This window comes from Myxocyprinus asiaticus, chromosome 43, assembly GCF_019703515.2.
Source record: "Myxocyprinus asiaticus isolate MX2 ecotype Aquarium Trade chromosome 43, UBuf_Myxa_2, whole genome shotgun sequence".
NCBI lineage: Eukaryota > Metazoa > Chordata > Actinopteri > Cypriniformes > Catostomidae > Myxocyprinus > Myxocyprinus asiaticus.
Genome location: NC_059386.1, coordinates 23,417,765 through 23,439,548, shown reverse-complemented (window position 1 = coordinate 23,439,548; position 21,784 = coordinate 23,417,765). Strand labels below are relative to the sequence as shown.

Below are 21,784 nucleotides of genomic sequence, written 5' to 3'. Positions count from 1 at the left end.
CACGCAGATGGCACTCAAACGCAGTCGCACACGAAATGAAGATGCGAGTCCGCCAAACAGCGTTGGGAAGTTCGATTCATATTAGCCAATCGGTTCGTTCGGACGGTTCGTATCGCCGAAGCGGTTCAAAAACCATTCACAACCGAATCATCACTCAATAGTTTTCTCAGAAGTCCCCAGGCAGCAGTTTACGTTACATTTACATGTACGTTTTTAGCAGACGCTTTTATCCAAAGCGACTTACAAATGAGGAACATAGCAAACAATGTCAACAATATCTGCAGTATGGCACTGCCAAGTTCTCACAGCTGGAGTAGTGTAGAAGCGAAGAAAGAGACAGACAAAGATTTTTTTTTTTTGTAGTAGTAGCCTTGAAAAATGAAACGTATTACGACGTTTCATTTTTGTAGTAAAATTGAAAACATTATCAGGTTTTATAGATTCTATGGTGTTGTATGTATCAAATGTCTTTTCGTTCCAACACTGTTGTTACATTTTAAAAAAAAATACTAACATTGCCAGTATGATCGATGTTATCTAGCTATTAATAATTAGGCATATGCACATTTTGTTAACAACATTGTTCCCATCTCACAGTTTTACTCGTAAAGTATTCTCAGTTGGGTGATCTACCAAAGCTTTTTCGAATCGGTTCGAGCGAGTCATTAAATTGAATCGGTTCAAAACAACGATTCGTTCGCGTATCGGACATCACTCAAACGCGCACAGCTTCCCCTCACCACCTCAAGTGCGCTTTTCACAAAACTTTCAAATGCAAATATGAAGTCAACCCTCTAAAATTATTTAAAAACATTTCCAGCTCGTGAAGCCAACAGAATTATACCCATCGTAACGGTTTGAAGCCGCATTAACGCTACAGAGTTGCACTTGTCTTAATCCATTGATCCGAGCTTGATAGCGCGTCAAACATGAGATCAGCACAGGCTTCAATGCGCATCACCAATCGCTTTCAATGAAAACATCGCTCAACACTTTTCGATTGATACTTAAATCCAATCCAAAAATGCAAAGAGTTTCCCCAGATCATCTTCTTACCTTGTTGAATCAAAGCGATGGCTATTCCGGTCAGGACGACCCAGAACACAGGATTCTTCATGGCGAATGGAGCAAATCGGGTCCTCTTGAGGAGTGCGTGATTTATTTATTTTACCTTTCTTGCAAATGCCCAATTGAAATTCCGGAGGAATAAGTGAAGTGTAGTCCCAGGCTCCAAGTAACTGTCAAGTGGGCACTCACTCACCTACGCAGGCGCCGAGAAGTCCCTCCTTCGGTGAGGTATTGGCTCTGGGTCTGCGGAGCTGCTTGGATAGGCTTCCCCATGCAGGATTACAAAGAGCATGGTGTTCAGCAACCTGCTGTTTTCATTTGCTCAAGAAATGTTACCATACAATTGAAATGCAACGCCTGGATTAATTTTTCCTAACCATGCTTTTGCTGCATGTCCTAAGGCTGTATGTAAATCTAATTATTCAGTCATTTAATAATCTTATTGTTGTTGATTTATTATGTAGCACCAGTATTAATTTTCCTTCATGCCCTAGTAGAATTAGTTCACCACTCTCTCAAAATTGGTTCTTTATTAAAAAAAAAAATTGTATTGTGAGGAAATACTCTAATGAAAGACATCCAAGGAGGCCTAGGTTATTAAAAACGTGACGTCAGCTCCTCCTGCCAATTAGTGCACCAACTAAACAAATGGTGGCCTACTTCCAAGAGCCATTAAAGCAATACAATCTTAAAAACTTGCACTCACTTCCTCTTGTAAGCAAAACACTCTACAAAGGCATCCACATTAGTTATGCACTATCAAGGAGTGTTTTTGTGAAGAGTGGAGCATTACTTAAGAAAACAGGTTCAGCAAGCGAATAAACATTTTGTGATCGCGACATTTCATTGAAAACTCGACAAGGAAAGTTTGTCAAGGCAAAATTTGAATTCTGGCTTGACATAAACTTGCTTGAAAATTTATAAAAGTTATAAAATGGCTGTTGGCAATAACATTACACATAGAGTATACAGCATGTATTCTACAATCATGTCTGTCATCATTTGCTCACCATGATGTTGTTCCAAACCAGTATGACTTTCTCTCTTCCATGGGACACAAAAGGAAATGTTAGGCAAAATCTTTAGGACTGAGAGCCTCAGTCCCCGTTCACGTTCATTGTAGAGGAAAAAAAGAGGAGCATCAACATCGTACTTTGAGGGATGGATGGACATATAGATAGATAGACAGACAGATAGGTAGATTTGGAGGAGTTACAGTTTAAACATTTGGGGCCTTATTTTAACAGCAATATGCCATAAGTCATACATGCAAAGTCAATGGGTATGGCCAGTAGCGGTTCTAGTGGTGCCCTGGGCGAAACCCGCTTCATCTGCCCCCAAAGTTGTTGATGGGGTGTGGGGTGGGTGTGTGGTGGCAGTGGCGATTGTAAATGAGAACACCCCCGAAGTTGTTAACTGAGGTGGGGGGTGAAGTTGTTGACGGGAGGGGGGGCCTCATGCCACCCCCCCAAAAGATGCCGCCCTGGGCAACTGCCCATGTCGCCCTTGCCTATATCCGCCCCTGGCCATGGCCGTAAAGTGTTTGTATTTTCACGCAAGCATGCGCTAAGTCTAGGTGCAAGTGGGTTTGGCGAAATTACGCATGCAAAGTGCTGATGTGTTTGCTCAAGTGCAATTTAATTCTGTAGTTCTTCTCCAGCATCGTCTGCTTCCTATTATATAGTCCATTCCCTATCAAGCACCAGCGATATAAACAAAGACAGCACATTGATAAGAAGTTTGTTGTTTAAAAGGACTATATGCAATGAATTAAAAGATAGAAATATGAACTTACGTTCTTTTGTGCATTAAAGGAATAGTTCACCCAAAAATGAAAATTCTCTCATCATTTACTCACCTTTATGCTATCCCGATTGTGTATGACTTTCTTTCTTCAGACACATGAAGAGTTTTAGACGAACTTCTCAGCTCTTTAGGTCCATACAATGTAAGTGAATGGGTACCAAATTTTTGAAGCTCCATAAAACACATAGGTCAGCATAAAAGTAATTTACATGACTCCTGTGGTTAAATCAGTGTCTTCAGAAATGATTTGATAGGTGTGGGTGAGAAACAGGTCATTATTTTAGTCCATTTTTACCATAAATTCTCCTCCCTGCTCAGTCAATCTCCATTTTAAAGCTGAGTTCAGAATGGTATACTACCCATACTACTCTTACTACTTCTGCCATGTCTGTCTATGGCTGAAATAGTAAGAGTAGTATGGTAGTATGCCATTCCGAACTCGGCCTATCTTTCACTTTCACACTCTTTTTCTTGTGTTTTTGGTGATTCACATTCTTCATGCTTATGCCCCCTACTGGGCAGGGAGAAGAATTTCTAGCAAAAATTGACTTAAATATTGATCCATTTCTCACCCAAATCTACTGTATCATATCACGTCTGAAGATATGGATTTAACCACTGGATTACCTTTGATTACTTTTACGCTGCCTTTATGTGCTTTTTTGGAGTATCAGACGTTTTGCACACATTTACTTGCATTGTATGGACCTACAGAGCTGAAATATTCTTCTAAAAATCTAAATTTGGGTTTGCAGAAGAAAGAAAGTCATACACATCTGGGATGGTATGAGGGTGAGTAAATGATGAGAGAATTTTAATTTTTGGGTGAACAAATCCTTTAACTGCATCCTTGTTGAATGTCAGACTTCTATGACAGTGACATGGTCCTTTTATACACATGGAAAATGTGCTTATTGTCAGGATTTAAGTTTATGCTCTCTTAAATTATAGAGAATGTAAGTATTATTAATCATTTTTATCTACTGACACACAAATTATGGTTAGTATTAACATTGATTGTATCGGAACACAATTCAATTCTATGTCGATTTTGATATAACTTTTTTTATTCATTTATTTAAACATGAAAACATTACACCAAAAATATTTATAAATTCAAATTACGCTTCAAATGAAATGAAAATATAATCAAAATACAGTAAGTGGTCAAAAAAATCATACTAAATCCAAACATTTTACTCTCTCCAACTTCGTCCACCAGCCCCTTTGCAGTGACTTTATTTGTCCTTTATTTAACCAAGAAATAAAACTCACTCTATGACAGCATGTGGAAAAATACCAATACAAATCACACTCACTGAGCACTTTATTAGGAACACAATGGTCCTAATAACGTGCCCAATGTGGTCTTCTGTTGTTGTAGCCCATCCGCCTCAAGTTTCGACATGTTGTGCATTCTGAGATACTATTCTGCTCACTACATTTGTACAGAGTGGTTATCTGAGTTACCGTTGCCTTTCTGTCAGCTCGAACCAGTCTGGCCATTCTTTGTTGACCTCTCTCATTAACAAGGCGTTTCCATCCGCAGAACTGCTGCTCACTCTTGTTTTTGGCACCATTCTGAGTAAACTCTATAGACTGTTGTGCATGAAAATCCCAGGAGATCAGCAGTTACAGAAATACTCAAACCAGACCATCTGGCACCAACAATCATGCCACGGTCGAAATCACTGAGATCACATTTTTTCCCCCATTCTGATGATTGATGTGAACATTAACTGAAGCTCCTGACCCATATCTGCTTGATTTTATGCATTGCTCTGCTGCCACATGATTGGCTGGTTAGATAATCACATGAATAAGGAAGTGTACAAGTGTTCCTAATAAATTGCTCAGTGAGTGTAAATCATAAATACAATTGTTATTATTAACAGAATAACAATAATTGAAAAGAAACCATGACCTAAAGATAGTTTAACACAAATCTCATAAATATTTATTTCATTAAAATGCCTGCAAGTGATCGTCAGGGACATAATTTGATGTTCCAATATATTTTTAGAGTTTGAAGATGAACTTTATTACCACCTGCTGGTGGAATCTCCAAACTGCTAATGCAGGAATGGAGTTTTAGACTTTGTGCTGCAAACAGACCTGCTCCTGAAACGTATTAGCGCAATTACCTATTTCTCAGGAAGTTAGCAAATTGCACTTTGTGCCAATTAATTTATTTCTAAAAAAATTTATTAATTGACATACACTGTAAAAAAATTGCTGTAAATTTATGGCCAAATTCCTACAGCAATCTACTGTGATTCTTCAATACAGTAGTTTGCTGTTAAAAATGTTGCATTCTGAGAGATCAAGAGCAGGCTCACTGTGAAGTGACTAGTTTTACGGTAAATAGCTGTTCTATGCAAGGCATTAATGGGAAAACGAACATTTAAAATCGTGATATCATCTTGGTGAAAGCTATAGTGACATTTTGAAATGTATATTTTAAATATAAATTATAATTTTTAGTTTGTGGCACATGGTTAGTGTTCATGATGTTTCTGACCAACACCTCTGTTCTTTATAATCTCACATCAGCCTTCACTTGTCTGTCTAATGAGAAGTTAAATAAAAAAAAAATCAACCTTTGAAGCAATGTACATATTAAATGTACAATTTTGCCAGGATTTAACAGTGTACTTTTTATGAAAAAAAAAAAAACAACAACAATAACTTGTACACAGTAAAATAACAGTAGAGCACTGTATTGTGGGTTATAATGGTGAAATACCCATAAGCCTTTGCACTTGAATAAGTATGTATGCTGCATTGGGGCTAAAAAAAAACATGTACAAAAGTTTTTATACAGACTTAACAGAAGTCTTAGTTTAATTAGTGTTGTTGTTTTGTTATCAATAGTTGTGTTTTGTTTGAAGTCGCCATTATGGTGATTAGTGTTCTCTTGAGCTGGCACCTTGGACCTTCGTTATTATTATATTATGTTCTTCCAGCCAGTCAATTTATGGTTAAGTAAAGCAAGTTGTTGCACTGTTCTACTTGGAAGACAAAACCTAAGGTCAGACTGAATATCTGATCCTACCTTGCAAATGGCACTGTATGAGGCAATAGTAATGCATTATACATAAAAACATAAAAGCAAAACAGAAAAGGATATTTCAGAAAAATGATATCGGCAAACTGAGTGTTTGATGTTTTTGATGAACTTGCAGCATAACAAGAGTTTTTATCAAGACACACAGAAATCAACTCTTGGCATACAAAACGCAACAGTGGTGACAATTAACAAACATACTTTTACGTAAAAAAGTAAAAGCTGAACATTATAATACAAGTAACTTATACTACAACAAAAACAATGTCAAAATAAACCAGTAAATAGTAAAAAATCTAAGTAATTTCTTCATGCCGCAGTGCATGCTGGGAACATTCATTTCAACAACAGTAGATAGTATGTAATTTGACAGCTATATGCTGCTAAATTACAGTTGTATACTGTAGCTGTAAAAACAGTACCTAGCTGTTCATTTCAGCAACAGCAAGACACCGTTAATTTTACAGTAACATGTTGGCAACCCTGCTGCCAGTTCTTTACTGTTTTTTGACGAGAAAATCTTTATCAGTGTACAATTCACCCCCAGTTTGCATGCATGCATCCAAGGTAGTGCAAACACTCTCACCCACGCCCACTTGTGCTTTGTGCTGGCACAAAATTGCACTTAGAATTAGAACGCCTACACACTAGAGTTTATGCTGCATCACAGAACGATGTGAATGCACTGATTTCAAATATTTCAACTTTTGCTGCAACACACTCTGATGTAGGTATCCATTGATCATTGAACAATGGGAATCTTGGAGAGGTGGGACATGCTGTGTATTCATTCCCTGTCCTCTATTATCTTTCTCTGTCAGGCTAAAAAGCCATCTCTATCCGTGACCGCCTCTTCCCTTTGTAGTACACGCCTTCCAAACGTACCTTTCGCATTCCCATGCGTCAAACGCTCCGTCAAAGCTTTCCCTAGAGTGTAAGTGCCCTTACGAAAATTGGATAAGACGTAGTGCACAGTCGTTGTGCGTAGCACTGCGCTTTACACACTCATGAAAATAGAGCCCTAGGTCTCGAGTTAGGGATTCTGAAAAAAAGCCTAACCTAATTACATGTAATAACAGTATGTTGGCTTTATCACACAAACATAATACAACTAAGAAAGAACTTGCATCCGTTTTTCAAAGGGCAATCATTTAAATTAATCTACTCTAAAGACTTTGACTAGTTCTAATGTCAGCACATGTAATATTGGCTTTCAAATGTTCCATGTTCCTTCTTGAAGACCTCAGCAGGTGACTTGGTGTTAAATTTGGCTTTGAATGTGAATGTGAAAAATCATTAACCAGATCAGTGGAGTGAAACTGCTTGTCACCTCCAGTGTCAATTGAACCCCCTACATCACATAAAAAAAGCAATTCCCAGTCGAAACAGCAAACCATTTGCCAGAAAATGAAGAGTGCGGGAAAAATGTATTATTTGACAATCCTGCTTAACTGAGTACATCAAGCTAGGGCGTAAAGATTATTATATTTATTGACTGTCTCTGACACAAATTCATTGCCTGTAACACTGATAACAAGCTTCAGCAGGGCAGATTTACTAGCAAAGCTTTGTTACAGGTAAATGGCTTGTAGAGTCAGAGCCGAATCGAAACAGCCTATTAAATGAAACACAAATATATTACACAAAACAACAGACTGTGATGACAAAAAATTCTCTATATTGCACGGGGACTGCACTCCTCAATTGTAAACTGATAACTGTATTTGTACCCATGCAAAACTCTCAGCTAAGATGCTAGTGTGTTGGGGTTTGTTGCCAGGGCATTGAAATGTTGTTACTAAGGTCTTCTGGGTGGTTGCTTGTTGGCCCAAGTCAAAAGAGCCCACCCCAATTAAGTCTCTATGATATTCTGGTTCTTATGGCTTGGTTCCCTACTTCAGTGTAAGTCAATGGGATTTTTTTCCTGTCCATTTTATCCCAAGTCAGATTGCTTAAAAAAGTAATAGCACTCTTCTCCTCATAAAGTCACACAATGTGAAAAGTTGAATACTCTGGGTTAAGGGTTTGTTTAAATCCCTAACCCTAAGTATGAGCAATAGTAATAGTGATGCTTGCCTTAGCAAGCACCACTAATTAAACCTTCTGACTCCTTTCCTTCTTTTGATTTGAACTTGCCATTTATTTTTTGCATCACCGGTTAGTTGGTGGGTTTGTATCAGTTCAAATAAATTGGTTTTGTGCTACTGGCACTGCATACTGGAACCGCATATCCGTGTATTGTTGCTCTAGGGAAAAGCCTTTGCTCAATACAACCAGAGTTCAGGGCCAGTCAGTTCTACAGCAACCAAACTACATTGTTAGAACGTTTAGAGAATTTCAGCTCTCTAGATGAAACTGTCCTGCACTTTTGCTTTGAAAAAATACGCATAAGAATGAAGCACTGTGAGACCACATTTTGGGGCAAAATAGACTCTGGGACAGAAATCTAGGAGGGAACTCAGTGAAAGTGAGTGTTTGAAGAAGAAAGCCAGTATTGGGACACTTGAAACTCTCTGTGAGTCACCTAGCTCATTCTGTGATCCTTAAAATCATTATTTCTTCTGACCTGGGGACAGCCTGCTGCAGCATTAGCCAGAGAGAGTGACAGGCGCATTAGTCAGCAAATTCTTCTAAGATGTCATACAGCTCCATCAAATAAACATCATGGCTTGATTTTGTCTGTCAGGACAGTGGAACAGACTCTCTATGCAGTGCTTTTCACTGACTGTGCCACCAAATCTTCTATTAGGGGAAATTTGTGTCCCCTAGGATGAAATAAAATGTCACTATAGTTTAAAAGGATACATGAAATAGCTTTAAACTTGGTTATTGTCTTTTTAATTATGTTTAATTTGTAAGAGTGTTGAAATGCTTCATTTGCAAGAATGTCTCTGGCTTGTTCTTGACTCAGAATTTCCCCTCTATAATAAATGTATAAAAAGGGTTTACATCATTACAAAATTCTACTCTGCACGATGTCCTAAAAACTGTATTTTTCCAAAGACACCATCACACATTATACCAAATTTTATTTGAAAAACGATCAAGGGTCAAATTAAAGAATCCCCCATATTGTTTGTTTGTATTGTGGTTATGGTTATTTTTCATCCAAGTGCATGTTTACAACATGCTATGTTATATCTAATCTACCATAATGAATGGAAACAAACAGCTGCCATATTAGTGAGAAACAGTGTTTGTAATAAAGTACATGTACTAAATACCATTAAATGTTGCCTATATTAAATTAAATTAAATACCCGAAAACATTCATCCATAAGCTAATCCTACTAATGAAAAACGCGTGCACGTGTATGTGTGTGTGTGTGTGTGTGAAATTATATTTCTATAAATTATATTGTTAGTAATAAGGTAATGGAGCTGGTTTTCAGGAGCTCAAAGCTTTTCCTCGGGACACAGAGAGAAAAAAAGAGGGAGAGAAAATGAGAGAACAAAAGAGATGGAGATGACAAGTCAAATGTTTAAATAAAACTCAGCGATTGTGCATGAAAGCATTCCAGTTATAGAAACAAAAATCATATGAGAAAAAGAATGTTAAACAATATATTTCTGCATCTACTGTACATACAATAACAGTATATAGGCCACACAATGCCTTATCCCACACATATGCATATAAGCTGTTTTCCCCCCATAATTATGTACATCACTTAAATAAAGAAAACATTTTAAAAAGGAAAAATAATGTTAAAATGTTACAGTAAAATGTACAATTTACTCTACAATATTTAAAATAAATATATATATATATATATATATATATATATATATATATATATATATATATATATATATGTATACACACATCATATATATCATTTAATATTTTGCAGTAAAATGTATAGATTTTACTGTAGCATTTTAACAATATATATATATATATATATATATATATATATATATATATATATATATATATATATATATATATATTATTAAACAGATTGTAAAGGGTAAACCAGTTCACATACATGGCTGGCTTATTGACAAGTGTGTACATCAAGTAGTAGTTGATTATGCAAATTCAAGAAAAGGGTAATGTTTGCAGTTACGATTGACCTCCACAAAAAACTAATTTAAGCAGAGCAAATATAATTCATTGCATTTGTGAAATAGCTGGGAGGAAGGAAGCTTTCAGCTGTGATGGTGACTGTTCTGCGGGAGCTAGGAGTGAAAGCACTGCTGCGGCAGTTAATTAGTTGAGAGCATAGTAAAGTTGTTCCTGTGGGGCAGAGTGAAAGTACTGCTGCGGCAATAGAGCAATTGAGACAGAATAGTAATATGCTCTCACCCCTGTATAGGGAGAAAGAATAAAATGTAGTGTATGCTGACACCTGTGGAAGGGGCTATAGACACTCTCAGATAGAAGAGACTGTAAAGAGAGTGTTAATGTAGCCAGCATACAATCCTGTATTGAGAATGGAATAAACTCTTGTACACACCTGCTGAAACTATTACACCCCACTAGATTCACCTATATGGGGAGCTGTAAAGATGACTGCAGAACCATCTGTGAAAAGAGCAGTGGAGCATTTCAGTGATATTTTTATTATTATTATTATTTATTTATTTTTTGCCCCCGGGACATTTCTACATTGACATTCTACATTCTATGTCTGAATTTGTGTTGTTTGTTTAGGTTTCTATACAAGCAGCAAATAGAAAAGCAAAGTACGAACTCAATATACCATTTGTAGAAAATTGTCATAAGGAACCTACTAATATTAAAGACATCAAGACTCTTCAATCAGTATGGTGCAGCTGGCCTTTTTCATTTGTTAATATACAGTACAGAGTGCAAAGCAAGCGCAAAAAAAAAAAAAAAAAAAAAAACACCCCTGTGGTGATTTTGTCAATATTGTGACATATCTGAAAACTGCTGTTAACTCTGAACTCTGTAATATAAAATATTGGTACAATAATTATAATCACCAATAATTATTGCAGCTTATTATTGGTAAAGAATCAGTGCTAGACTCAGTGGCCTGCAGGCCATCATGGGTGGAGAAAAAGTAATAGTTTGAGAAAACAATACCCTGCTGGTCACAGCAGACAGAAAAAAAGGGGGCTTAGTTTGCGCTAATTAAAAGATGAACTTCATCTTGTTGTCATTATTTAGAAGGTGTAAATAACAAGAGCCTTAAATACAGTTGTCTAAAAGAAGTGCATGAAGCAGCCACCAAGCAGGTGAATAAAAGGAGGCTCTGTTTGCAGTGGAGAGGTACTGTTCTCATCTCCTTACAATTATTAAGCAGGGGCAGAGGTTGCAGAGGTAAACCTTGAATTTATCTTTGCTGGATTACATTTATGGACCATCTGTAAAGAAATCACGATACATTCATGCATATTTGCATACATATACAGTATAATTTTAAGAATATCAATTTTAATTAATGTGGTAATTTGTCAGTTTAATAAGGAGACACTTGAAACTCAAAAGTACTTAGTACTTAGCTTACCTGTAATAAAATGTTCGCTAAAAAGCCGTGAGTTGGAAATGATCTCCTCAGTCCAGTCAGCTCTGTTGACGGAATCCGATAAAATTGAAGCCCTGGTTTTTGTCATTGTGATTTTGACAGCCAACAGCGCAGCATGACATTTCATTTAGCCTAACCAGACAGTTTAAAGGTAACAGCTAACTTAAAGGACTGTTGGGTGAACTAACTACAAGTTTGGTTTACTGTTTGCACCGATCTTTTCATCATCAGTGTTTCATTTAGTGATCTTACATCTTGGAAAAGTTTCCTACATTAATGTTTTGCATCTAAAGTACCCAATACAGACACTGATATACAAACACAGATGTTCTACGTGTCTAAATAAAATAATTATAAAGTGAATAAAATAGGCTTAATCAACTTGCCCTTTTTACAGAAACCATGATCCAGCTCATAACTTCAAATGTAATCTGCATGCACAATACTCAATAGTAAAATTCATTTACATCTTTTGACTGAAAGATTCTCCCCCTCATTCAAGTCCTCTGTTCACACATGCTCATCGGCAGCTCACTCATCAAGTCTCAGTATTTCGAACCTAAAGAGGCGATTCTCAGTTCAGTGTTCTGGTGATTCGAGAACTCCTGCTCCTGGATCAGTGTACTGTTGATAGGAGAGCTGCTCTCCACTGATTAGTGTACTGTTGAGTGTTGCCTCAAGAACTGTTGGTGATTTTGGAAAAACTGCAATGGAGGAAGTTTGATGGATGAGTAGAAAAGCTTCTGTATGAGCAGAGGGGCATGCAGTCTGCTGCGGGAAAGTGGGCAGTGCCAAAAGCCAGAAGAATTGTCACGGGAGTGAGGTAAGCCATTGCTTATATGCCCTTGCATTGTGATTGACAGGACCAACTTGACAAGCTACTCCAAACCTTAGTTTAGAACTCCATACACTATATATGGGGGACAATGGGGCACAAGGCCCTTGGGGTAAAAGAAAATTTTTATTTTATTTTTCTCCTAAAACACTAAATAGCAATAAAAGACAACAATTTCCTGACACTATAAACTGCTAAACTATAAACTACACATTTATATACATTTTCCTGATCCATGAGATCATCGCGTGCAATGTCTAAATGTAGATATTGAGGTAATTTGATCATTTTTTTTAATGTTCCAAACTTATTTAGCCAATAAGAACTCCTAAACTTATCATATTTATTTTGAAATTATTATTATTATTATAATAATAATAATAATAATAATTATTATTATTATTATTTTTGAGAAAATACTTATTTGTAATTTGTAGTTTCTTTCAAGGTGATTAAATCAAAAGTTTTTCATTAACTGTCCAATAATTGAAAGGATAGTATTTGGGGTAAAAAGAAAGAAAGAAAGAAAAGCATAAAACACATAGTTTTTCTTAAGTGGGGCGAATAGATTTGTTATGGAAAAAATTTTCAAAGTGGGCTTGCATTGACTGATCACAATGGAGAATAATTTGTTTATCGAATATTTAAAATGTTATTAAATGCCAATATTTTTTTTTAAATCAACAGAAAATGGTTAACCCTATTCTGAAGTGGTTATTATCTTAATTTGTTAATCAAAAAAGATGTGATTCTGTCTCAAAACTATCTGCATAAGTTGACAAATTGTGCCCTATAACTATTGTCACTATATCTAAATGATATCACTATAAACCCCCTCACCACCTTTTCTTAAAGGTGTCATGAATTGGATTTTTATTTTATTTTATAATGTTCCTTGAGGTCCACTTATAATGTTAGTGTGATTTTTTCATTAAAAGTAGTCATAATTTAGGAATAATTGGTCATTTTCTATCCAGTTTTTGTGCCTTTGATTCAAATGCTCCATTTTTGGGGGCATGTGTTCTTGAAGACTTCAGTGTAAACGCCCACTGCTGTAATTGGGTAACATCTTTGCATGTGGATAAGTGTAAACGCCCCCGCCATTTCGTGCCTGTGGGGTTGTTTTTAAAACTTAGGATGGTTAAAAAAATGACAACCGGAGGAATTCATTCATACATGTTTGAGCCAGAGTCTGATCCCGAATTTGAAGAAAATTAACCCCCTCCACAAATACCACGGATACTGCAGTCTGTGTCAGCGTGGTAAGTAATCACTGTAATTTACTTGTCTATTTGTGTAATAGGTATGACTTTTATTGTTGTTTAAACCAAGATGCGACACAACGGTGTATATCTTGTTACATAGTTGGGGCATTTTCCAACGTTGAAACATTTCCGTGTTTTACAAATGCTGAGTAACGCATGACAGTACCAAATAAAGTGTAAATACATGGTGCTATCACATTTATAACTGTGAAAGGATACACTTACCGTGCAACATGTAAACGTATACAGGATACATTCACCTGTGTTTGTTGCGCTGTCGTTCATCATATAATCATCTTTCATCATATAGTCAGTGCAGTGACAAATGCATTCATTAAAAAGGAAAGAGATTGTCTAAATATATTGATATCAATACTCTTTAGGTGCATCTGTGGCAATTGTGCCATCATGCCAACAGAATAAGAAAATATATGCTGCTTAGAGATCCCTGTGCATTAAAACTAATACACGAGCGTCTAAAATCACTTGGATCAAATAAAATACTCAGTACACATCTAACAGTCTGTAACATACGAAGCAAAACAGTTAACATGGATACTCACACTTGTTTATTGGGACATCACTGTCGGGTCCAATGTAGTTGGCACTGCATCAACTTTTAATTTAAGTCTCTCTGCAAAGCCTACTTCGAACTGTGTCTTGTTTGTGAAAGAATCATTGGTAAAATGAAGCAAGCAAACAAACACGTTCTTACTGAAAAATAAACATTAAAAATAAATGTCAGCCACTCTTTCTTAATGTTGGGATCCTTGTGAAGCAAATGCAAGAAATCTAGTTTCCTACAACCTGGCACTGCAACGTCTTGACATTTTAGCGAATTTGGTAGTGTAAATGTATACGGGATGGGTTAAAGTGCCCGCGTACCTCTATCATTATATGTAGCGAATTACATCAAATAACTAATTTAGATCTTTGCATGCATTCTCCCACCATTATATGTAGGGAAACAGTATGTGTGAGCTAGGAATTAAATTAAACTGTCCTTATTCTACATTATTATGTAAGGAAATTTATAATTGAATTAGTCGCGTTCGACAACCATTATAAATTAGATAAATAACAAATAACTAGATTATTTGTCTGAATAAAATTCTCCACCATTAAAATCGTAATACAATGTCTCGTTGTATCAGCTCACAATTTCTATTGTAAGGAATTAGCTTTAATAAGGGAATTATGATTAATTCTCTTATTGGGGTAATATTATTCTCATGGCTTATTGAAAATAATATTACACATATTTAGGTACAGCTTTGAAGCAGCTTTGAACATCTTTTAAAAACAGGGATGAGATTATCAAAATATACTACAGTCAAATTATCCTTAAAATGGAAATATGAATAATTAATCATAACTCGTTATTTGGATCAGTTAATAGAATTAACTTGATGTAGCTGAATAAACATTTCAATCAATTAATCTGTTCGTCCAGCGAACACTCATTATTGATCTCAGAAAGGATATTTTTCCACACAAAAATAACTCTTTCTTAGCATGTAGCTGTGATCAAATTGTTAAATTGATGTTGATTTACAAGCAGACCAGAATCAACTGGCAAGAATGTACACAAAAGCTTTATTTAACTAAATCACAAACACATAACTAATTTAAACAAACACATACAGACTAATCATGCATACGTGGGAAATGGAATAGTGAAAGTGAATGAAGCTATGAAAAGAGTCATTTAACCATCTGAAAGAACCATCAGTTTCTTACTTCAAAGCACCTTTGTTAACAAAGGGGTTCACAGCTTATACTAAACCTCTGTTTAGTTAGTTAATTGTTCGATACTTGCAATGCCTTGACTGTTGAAAGAGCGCCCGGATGCAGTCTCAGGAGAAAGTCTTGATGGTTCCTTGAGTCGATGGTGTTGAAGTTGCAATCAATTTCTTCCATGTTGAATGAAGAAACGATGAACTTGCGGTGTTAGTTTGACTCCGTTATGGTCGAAGAAGTTACACATGCCTTGATGTGTTTGAGGCCTGCCGGCCCGCGACCTCGCAGTCGGACCGGGAGTTTCCGGTCCCACACGAGCAGCAACCATGAGCAGAAGGGAGAAAGAGAAAAGGGAAGAGAGAGAGAGGGAGGTCACTCCGACAGTGCCCTTTAACTCCTGAGGGAGGCCACTCCTCTCGGGTTTGGCTTGACCAATGAGAAAGGTGCAATTTTCCAGCGGGAAAAGTTCCTTTGTTTGGAAGCTGACTCATTTGCATGATTGGAGTATGCTAGCAGTTTGTGCCCCTTTATGATCTGATTAATATAACAAGCATATAATGCATGCTATAAGGGGGGTGCTATACTCCAATGTTTAGGGCATCACACAAGGTTTTTACACAATTTCACACAATTTGATAAAAAGCATGATACCAATAATTTTATATTATCTAGTGGTTCTGTCATAAAGCATGCACAAAACAGTACACAGTACAAAAGACACTATATGAGATTATTGTGTAATAATCATACACACAATGTCCTGAGGATATGCATGTTCATTTATAGAACAGTTTGTCTATAAATTAATGAAGAAAAGTCTGTTTTATGGGCTTTATGTGTCTTTCCTATGGGGGAATGGAGTGAGTTACTTCTTCCCACATTCCTTTGCTTTGCATGTGGCTACCTTCCCCCACCTGGAATGTCTCTGAGGTCCACTAGTTGCTGGACTAGTGTCAGCAAAGGGGGAGTAAAAGCTCATGATTAGTGGGAGAGCCGACATCTCGGAGTCTGCTTGGGCCTACTTGGACCTTTGCTTTTTACAGTCTTGAGACGTCTGTTGGATTATTCATTAAATAATGAATAATTGTGTGTCTGATTGGTCCAAACGCTACAACATCTTCGTGGCCATCGTGACACCTCCTGTTGCTTCAAAAATAATCTCACCGCTCTAACGGCAAGACTAGTGGGCGGGCCTAAGCAGTGGCGACGATAAAGTAGGCGTTGATCTGTTTATGCAGAGGCTGGCCTGTGTTGATGTAATGCCTCACTATGACGTATTAGTGAGGAGGAAGTAGAGAAACAAGTCATTTTGGCACCTTGGTTTCAATAAAACCTCTTTTTTTGGACTAACTAAGAAGATTTTGGTTCTGAAATTTACAGTATGTTTTTATAGTGCTATGAACTCTTATATGGCAAGATATCATGGCAAGTTTGATTTTCCAATTCATGACCCCTTTAAAAAAAGCTAATTTTCCTTAAGGGGTGCCTGTAGCCCTGTTGTACCCTATATATATGATAATAGCACAGGTGGCACAATGGAACATGGATGGATGGATGGACAGACAGACGGACGGATGGATGGACAGACGGACAGACATACAGACAGATAGATAGATTATTTCGTGTAAATGTAACAAAAAGTTTTTATAGCTATTCTTATGCTTATATATTTAAATATTGTGGTGGTGGGGGCGTGGTTGAGCACCAGCTTGTGAATGGAGAGCGAGATCAGGAGGTGAGAACGGTAAGGATCATCACCTGGCAATGATTGTCTCTAACAGCTGTTTGTCATTGCAGTGAGAGTGGAGACAGGCTTTAAGAGTGAGTTGGACGCCAGTGAGGAGGGAGAGGTACGAGACACGAGCCGAAGAGACAGTGTTGATTTGTGTCAACTGAAAAGCGTGTTTTTGAGTGTGTCTGCAGAAAAGCATGAATTTTGAGTTTAAAAGAAATAAACATACCGTTTGAGTTGGATTCGCCGTCTCCTGCTTCCTCCTTTCCCCTAACTGTGAACATTGTTACACTGGTGCCAATACCCGGGATTTATGGAGGAAGAACAACACAGCATCAGGCCCTCCTCGAGCTGTGCACCCAACAGGAGCAGCGATTCATTGCGTTCCTCCAGGCCCAAGCCGCGTGCTGCCGCTGCGACCCTTGACCCCATGACCACCCCGCCCCAGGTTCCACATCTCCCACTAAGATGGGCCCCCTAGATGATCCAGAGGCCTTCCTGGAGCTCTTTAAGCACCCAGTGGGTGGCCCAGTTAATTCCACTGCTGTCCAGGGAAGCCCAACTCGCGGTGCAGGTATTACCAGCGGAGAACCTCCTGGTGTATTCCAACTTGAGAAAAGCCATCCTGCAATGGGTCAGCCGGACACCTGAGCAGCAGCACAGCACTTCTGCTCCACGACCATTGGCGAGCACGTACGCCCGTTCGCCTTCACCCAACAGCTCCGGGATGCCTGCCGGAGGTAGTTGCTGGCTGAGCAACACGATGTCAGTGCTGTCATCGATCTGGTGGTACTGGAGCAGTTTATCGCTCGACTTCAGAGAGGGCGTCGCTCCAAACGGCCATCCAGCTGGCAGAGGACCACATGGCAGCATATTCGGGAGCCATCGAGCCCCGAGATCCTTCTCTCTCTCGTTCTCTTGTCTCCCCTCCTCCCCCTGCTTTCTGTCCTGTTCCATACCGGCTCCTCGGCTCCGGGGATTGCACTACCCACCAATTTCCCCTGTCCCTCTCCGCTCTCACTCCCAGGGTGGTGGACCCGCTGTCGCGGGCATGGAGCCTGGGCCAGTCTGTTGGAGCTGCGGGGAGCCCGCACATTTCTGGGACCAATGGTACCTACCAGGCCTTGGTGGATTCGGGTTGCAGCCAAACCTCCATCCATCAATGCCTGGCCCAAGATGAGGCTTTGGGTGCATGGTCAAAAGGTGCAGGTAAAGTGTGTGCATGGGGATATCCATGATTATCCTGTAGTGACCGTGACGATTCAATTTTGGGGACAAAAGCATAGTGTTGAGGCTGCGGTTAGTTCACGCCTCACCCATCCACTAATTTTGGGCATGAATTGGCCAGCGTTTTCCACGTTTTAAGGGAAATTTGTGCAGATGGGTCCTGTAATAGAGCATTTTTGTGTGGGATTTGTGATGCACTGGCTGGGGGCCGTACTTTTCTATTATAAATGACTGGTTGTATCAAGTGACGCAGGACACTCAGACAAAGGAAGATTCAACCCAGTTATTGATACCGAAGAACCGTTATTCCAGACAGCTCATTATAATCCAATGGTGGGTCACTTAGGGCAGGAAAAGACACTGAAGCATCTAATGGCCTGTTTCTATTGGCCAAGCATTTGCGGGGATGTTCGCAGATGGTGTGCGGCATGCCGTGAATGTCAGCTGGTGAATCCGCGGGCCACCCCAAGAGCACCTTTGCACCCACTTCCTTTGATTGAGGTCCCCTTCGATAGAATTGGTATGGACCTCGTCAGGCCATTAGAGTGGATGGCATGCGGGCATCGTTTTGTGATTGATCTGGTGGACTACACAATGCAATATCCGGAAGCAGTGCCTTTGCACAGTATCTCAGCACGTGGTGTTGTGGAGTCACTCTTCAGAATTATCACCCGAGTGGGGATTCCGAAACTGATCAAGGCACTACTTTTATGTCACATACACTACGCGAGCTGTACAAATTATTGGGCATTAAATCGATTAAAAAAAAATGTGTACCACCCACAAACGGACAGCTTGGTCGAATGGTTTAATAAAACCCTGAAATGCATAATTCGTAAGTTTGTGCACGAAGATGCTCAGAATTGGGATAAATAGCTTCAACCCTTATTATTCGCAGTGCGAGAAGTCCCGCAAGCCTCCTCGGGGTTCTCCCCATTTTAATTATTGTATGGCAGTAATCCTTGCGGTGTCTTAGATGTCTTGAGGGAAAATTGGGAGGAGGGACCTTCAAACAGCAAAAACTAAATTAAATACGTTCTTGACCTGAGAGCAAAACTCCACACAACTATCACAGGAGAATTTGCTACAGGCTCAAGAATGTCAGACCAGTCTGTATAACGGGAGCTTGGCTACGGGAATTTACACAGGGAGATAAATCCTTGTATTACTACCCACATCAAGCTCTAAATTGCTCGCAAAGTGGCAAAGGCCCTTTGAGGTCACACGGTGAGTCGGGGAAGTCGATTATGAGCTTAAACGCATGGATGGGGCGGAGCACATCAGATTTAACATCTCAACCTCTTAAAACCATGGAGGGAGGTGGTCCCCATGGCTTTGGTGACTGTGGTACCGGAGAGGGAGGAGCTCAGGCCGGAAGTTCACTTAAAAGCCAATCGCGGCACCCTGGTCACTTGTGGAGACCACCTCTCACCGTCGCAAATCACGGACGTGGCCCAGTTGCAAAGAGAATTCTTGGACGTGTTTTTGCCCCTGCCTGGCCGTATGAACCTCATAAAACACCAAATCGAAACAACCCCAGGGGTAGTGGTACGCAGTCGTCCCTACCAATTACCTGAGCACAAAAAAAAGTGGTTAGAGAGGAAGAAAGGCCATGCTCGATATGGGGGTAATAGAAGAATCCCACAGTGACTGGGCCAGGCTGGTGGTGCTGGTTCTGAAGAGTGACGGCTCGGTCCGGTTCTGTGTGGATAATAGAAAGGTCAATGCGTGTTTAAATTTGATGCGTATCCAATGCCTCGTATTGACAAACTGCTCAATCGGTTGGGCCAGCTCTCTTTTATTCAACACTGGATTTAACGAAGGGTTACTGGCAGATCCCCTTAACACCAATGTCCCATGAGAAAACAGCCTTTTCCACACCGTTTGGCTTACACTGTGAGGAGGGAGAGGTACGAGACACGAGCCGAAGAGACAGTGTTGATTTGTGTCAGCTGAAAAGCGTGTTTTTGAGTGTGTCTGCTGAAAATGTGAATTTTGAGTTTAAAAGAAATAAACATACCGTTTGAATTGGATTTGCCGTCAACCCACTTCTTCCTTTCCCCTAACTGTGAACATTGTTACATATATATATGGTGTATTTCATCGCTGCTCTAAAAGTGGTACCAAATCTTGTCCTTCATAATAATATTTGTAAGTTTGGTTTAAGAATATATCATCTTAATGTATTTTAGGGGTGATGCAAAAGCAGAAGAGACATTGTGTATGGGAGATTCTGCATTTGAGATGGAATGCTGTTAATTTCTGTGTCGGTTCTGTGTCTGCAGAAGAATTACAAGGCTTCTAGGTGAAACAGGTGAGATGAAAGAGCAGGAGAATCCTGAATTTAGATTTCAGCTCTTGAGGGCTTCAACCATTCATGAAGAATATTTATTAAGACAGGGAGAGCTCATCCAGAATCAGCTTTCTGTCCCTTTTGTTTTTAGATCTTAATCATAAAAACTGATCCCTAATCAGCATGCCTTCTCTGAACACTTCAAAGATAGCAGACCCGGTAATACAGTCTGGTATGCATTGAACTACCTCCACAGCAGCAGAGATCACCTGTGCTGTTCCATCACAGAGGCTCAGCTCTATATGACAAGGAGGTGTTCTGAATTTTGATGAATGTTTAATTCCTGTTAGTCAAGTTGATGGGTACCATGGTTGCACTCTCGGGAGGCTTAGGCAGTATTAATCATTTTCATGGTCAATGATTCCACGTTTCTGCTGAGAGAAAGGCAAATGGATGAGGCAACATTTCTGACATGTATTTCCACTGACTCTGTCATGATAATGAGCCAGGGACTTATAATAGAGACCATATATAAAATCAACATCCACATAAATCCTGATATATGGATTCCAATTGAAATTCAGGGCACTAAATGAATGGGGCGATACAGCCTCTTGTTTGAGATGAATGGAAGGTGATTATATTTGCTGTCAAAAGCTGTTTTATTAAGATATTAATAAATTACCTTTCAGAGGCAAAACAGAGTTTAATATTCAAAACAAAGTGAGCCCTAAAAAAATCTACATACCTGGGTGAGTGAGTCACTGAGAAAGGGCATGTGAATCATAGATTCTGGTGTTAAAAACAATGAGCTATCATGAAAAGATTTGACAGCTATCCAGGTTTAGTTCAGATATGTACATAAACGTTCTCTTATTTTCATCAAAGCTCCTATGGTTAATTTTTATTTATTTATTTATTTTTATTTAAAAGAGCTTTTCAAAGCGCTTCTTCAGACCGTACTGCATAACAGTTCTGCTTGTCTCACATGTGAATATGTCTGTGCCTAAAAGAGACAGATACTGTCAGTGTGATGCTGGGAAATATCATATTTTTTAATGTTTGATTGATTGCTTCCCTCTGAAGTGTGGCTTTAATGTTTTTTCCTTTGAGCAGAGTCTATGGGTAAGAAATAATCTATAACAAAAACTGGAACATGATTGCATAACATAGAAGTATCTTTTTATATGTATGTATTTCTGGCCTTCTTTTATACTTCTGTTTTTCATAATTACTTTTTTGTGGTAATTTAT

At 38.7% G+C, this 21,784-nt stretch overlaps 1 protein-coding gene across 1 annotated transcript in view; it reads right to left on the bottom strand.

Annotated features, from left to right (window-relative positions):
• The window catches only part of LOC127433308 (neurotrimin-like), a 469,555-nt gene extending 468,290 nt beyond the window's left edge, over positions 1–1,265 (bottom strand). Inside the window, exon 1 of the mRNA XM_051685086.1 lies at positions 1,057–1,265. Coding sequence (XP_051541046.1) covers positions 1,057–1,117 — 61 coding nt within the window. The 5' untranslated portion in view covers positions 1,118–1,265. The remainder of the gene's footprint in view (positions 1–1,056) is intronic.
• Between the last annotated feature and the right edge of the window lie 20,519 nt (positions 1,266–21,784).